General features: G+C 42.2%; 2 protein-coding genes across 2 annotated transcripts in view; both read right to left on the bottom strand.

Moving 5' to 3' along the window:
* The window catches only part of LTN1 (listerin E3 ubiquitin protein ligase 1), a 36970-nt gene that overhangs the window by 32009 nt on the left and 965 nt on the right, over positions 1–3996 (bottom strand). The gene's annotated exons all lie outside the window — the stretch shown is intronic.
* The window catches only part of RWDD2B (RWD domain containing 2B), a 3907-nt gene continuing 1116 nt past the window's right edge, over positions 1206–3996 (bottom strand). The window contains exons 2-5 of the mRNA XM_009894904.1: positions 3408–3621; positions 3245–3312; positions 2169–2534; positions 1206–1467 (exon numbers count right to left, since the gene is read on the bottom strand). Coding sequence (XP_009893206.1) covers positions 1230–1467; positions 2169–2534; positions 3245–3312; positions 3408–3621 — 886 coding nt within the window. The 3' untranslated portion in view covers positions 1206–1229. The remainder of the gene's footprint in view (positions 1468–2168; positions 2535–3244; positions 3313–3407; positions 3622–3996) is intronic.

The following is a 3996-nucleotide window of genomic DNA, read 5'->3' as shown; positions in this document are numbered from 1 at the left end:
TCCCCCGGAACGCGGCTGTCAACGGTGAGCCGGTGCTGACAGGAAAACGGCAATCGGTTTAAATCATCGCCAACGCGTTCGTGTGTCGTACAACGGTAACGTAATCTAGTCGAAATCCCCTTACAACTTCGTACCCATCAACAGGTCTTAGAAGGGCGGGGAGTTCAAGCGCATCTTGGGCCCTTTATTGAGCCGCAGTATCTGCATAGACTTACAAAGACTTTGGATGTGGCAAAGCTCCAAATAGAGGCAAAACTGCACTTTTGGGATGACATCACTGCCGAAAGGCGCCCCCGAGGCCTGAACGTTAGCAATTTCACCAGATCTATGCAGAAATAGTCAATCAACATCAGAAGCGACCAACGCCTGCTTTTTTGTAAATGATACATGCGTGGCTTGGATGCCAAATCCGCAAGCGCAGAAACAAACGGGTACCCGTTGGTACAACTTTGTTGAAACCCGACTCAAACCCACGTGCAGCATAAGGCGCGCTAAATCGGTGGCCTGCAAACGCGTGAAGTCAGCTGGGTAAGGATCGTTTCCCTGGTTTGGAGTGCGCTGTCAGGCAGCCCAGTCTTTGATTCTGCTTTTACGCCAGTAAACGGACCACACTCCTCAGCTACAGATGTAGCGGAGCCTCCACAGTACATCTCTTACCTGCACACAGGCGCTTTTCCCTACGGAAAATTCTTATGCCTTACAGTAGGCATCCTGGCTCATCCTGTTTGCATGAAGAAGGCTTTTGTCAACTTGCTTCTTCCTTTTTATTTTATTTTTTTCTTTAATAAAACATTCATCTCCCGTCTTAATATACTTTCAGGTAGAAAGTAGAAGAAAAGATTGTTACAAAAAGGTCTTCACGTAGTGCATGTAAACAGCAACAAATATGTAAACATCAGATTTCCTCTCCTGAGATATCCACACTTCATTTTTGTCTCTTCTTATTCATATATTCATCCACTATAAATCCATCTATTCATTAATCTATAATTCTGTAACTGCCCAGCAGGTTACCAAACCCTAAATGCCCTTAAAACAAGGAAGTGTAATGGAGCATTCATTCAGTTGATTTCACTGGATACTTGTTTTCATTGAAAACTGGATTCATCATATAAGCCGTGAATTTTTAATCCGCTCTCTGATCAACTGTTGCAGAACAGCTAAGGAATCTGTTATGAGGATCAACTTAAAAACGCAGGCACTCAGACCTGTGATGATCTTCAACCCCTTCAATGCCCTTCAACCCCAAAGTACATTTGAAAAATGCCAGCACATCCTTTTTCTTCTAAAAACCGATACAGCTGCCCCAAATCCATATGATTTCCTCTGGCACCATGTGCATCAAAACATTTTTCTTCCAAAGTGGAGAACTTTCTTTGTTTCTGAATCTCGGCATGCCCACCACCTTCCAAAGAAACATCTTCTCTGTGCCGAATGAGAATTCTTTTCCACGTTAATTTTCGTACTCTGAAAGCAATTGGAGAAATATGAATCTATAAAATACAGGCTGTTTTTGAAAATACTACGAAATAGCTATTATCATAAAAGTCAATAAATTCCATGTGTACATACATGCTGACAGAGATAACGGTTCCCTAGTTGGTCATAGAAATACTACTTACAGGTAAACACTCCCATAAGCAGGAGCTGGTTTCTTTCTACCTCCCTGGGATTCAAAAACCTTAATGTTATCCCTCACATAATAATTGATGAAGGTGTGGTTTTGATTTCAGTGCTCACTTCAGCCTTGTGTGCGCTAAGAATTCTCATACTGTCTTAGCTGTTATAATCAAATGGCAATGTTCATTTAGTCTGCACCACCCAGAAGTATAAATGATGGGAGCGGAATAAAACACAAATGTAAGGCGATATAACAGCATACGTATCTAACACAACTGACGTACTGCAGTCCATCACTATATAACTGAAACACAGAGCAAGGTAAAACTGAAATAAATGTGCACCGTGCATTACTAGTAGCTTTGATCGCTGTAACCAACAGTACGGTGGATATTCAGAGTTGTAACTACATTATGATAAACACAAATACTTCACAGACTTTTATAGGTTGGAAAGTGGTTGTATTTCCCACCTTCTGGCCACATACACAATGTGAAACATATAATATTCTAACTACTAATGGCATTTGAGTACAAAGAAAAACTGACCTTGACCAGAACTCTTCACAACTACTTTGTAGACCTTCTACACAAACAACACCTGGTTTCCCCGGCATGCAAAACCCTGACAGAGAGAGCTCCTTGGCCCAGTCAATAATATTCTTTCTTTTTTGCTTGTTGTAAATGTGATGACTATAGATCCACAATCGAGTGAACGTGGTGTCTTCTGACTGCACGGCATGTGATGTTGTCACTGAGGAAGATGAAAGCTCTTTATCAATGTAAGCAGCTGCATGGTCTTTAACCCATTCCCTTGCACTCAACATGCAGGGCTCACCGCTGCAGTTTTGCATCAAATATGTTTTTAGGTCAGAATTCAGGTGAATCTGCTGAGAGCGGCTTAACAATGATGACCTAAAGAAAAAGAAAAATATAAATGCAGTTGCAATATGCTTACAATTTAGCATGTTTTTCAAAGTTTTACTTCAAGCTGCCAAAAAAACAGGCCATATTTAGATAGTATGCACTTGCTATTGATACTTAAGTTATATTAGCTATGAAAACATCTTAACTGGTATTTAATTGGTGTGCTAACTCTTGAGTTCACATATAGTACTACCGATCTGTAAATCAAAATCAAGAAAAAGGTACTTGAAAAGTAAGTACGGTGGCTGAACTAACTTCCTGTAACATGCAAGGTAGTTTCTTTAAACAGAAATGTTCCAACGAAAAAATAACAGAAGCCTGGGAGTAACAGCACTTTGACAAAAGAAGAATAAAACCATTGACTAACTTTCACTCCTTTAGTTAACTGTCAAGCCTTGTCAAAATGGGCAACAGCCTCCTTGAGCATCAGACCTATGAAGAGTATTATGCATGTAACCCCTCTGTACAGAAGATGGCACTCCTCCATGCTTCTCCCATTTCTCTCACTTATTTGCTGAGGACACTTTGGAGATTTCATCATAACCTTGGAGATTTGTTATTCTTCAACACTGATGTCCATCTGGCTTAATTTGACAGTAAGCTATCCAAAAAAGACTGCTTTTCCCCCTTATAACTGTATTTATGTAGTATACCTGAGCTTCTAAATGTTTTTATTATCTGTACTTTTAATGCCATACCTCACAGTAATTTCTGGTAGGACTGTTGGATATTTTAATGGTAAGGCACAGGCCATAGAGAATTCCACCTAAAAACAAATCATCAAATGTTTAGTTCAAGTAAGCCCTAAAATCATACAAAATAAAACCAAAAATTAAAAAAAAAAAAAAGCGTTTACGATACCATAGCGGCATTAGAGACCTCTGGCTTCACATTCAGTATAAACTGAACTTTGGAAGATGGCATCTCTGCAGACTCATTTTCAACATAGTGCTTTAGTTCTGCCAGAGCCACCTGGTCCGTCACAATGAACTCATCCTCATAAGGAAACATACTGGAGAGCAAATCTAATTCCGAAATTTGTATCTCGGCTTCTTCTCGGTGAGTCATTTCTGTTCTTTCCTAAGCCAAGGAGAAACGGGGGAAGAAAAACAGGGCTCGAATACGGGGCAAAGTTCATTAACCACCCCCACGTAAACCTTATCAATCATTATAACCGAGCCCCATCAACACCAGCTCCTGTACGCTGGGCAGTTAGCAGCCTGAAGGCACTTCTGTGACAACCCAGGAGGTCTCCATTGACCTGAGGTGGGCCGGGACGCGATGGCGCGTCAGCCGAACGACTTTCTCTCTCACAGGGCCGCCCACCTGGGGCGGGGGCGCGGCGGTGTACGGTAGCGCACCCGGGGAGCCTCCACGCCCCCGCCGAGCAAGCCCGACCCCGGCCGGTAGCAGCCCACTACATCGGGCTCCCACCGGCACCCTCCCCGGC

The sequence above is a fragment of the Charadrius vociferus genome, unplaced genomic scaffold (assembly GCF_000708025.1).
Source record: "Charadrius vociferus isolate BGI_N301 unplaced genomic scaffold, ASM70802v2 scaffold201, whole genome shotgun sequence".
NCBI classification, from domain to species: Eukaryota; Metazoa; Chordata; class Aves; order Charadriiformes; family Charadriidae; genus Charadrius; species Charadrius vociferus.
Note: the sequence above shows the minus strand (reverse complement) of the source record. Positions and strands in the feature narration are given on the sequence as shown.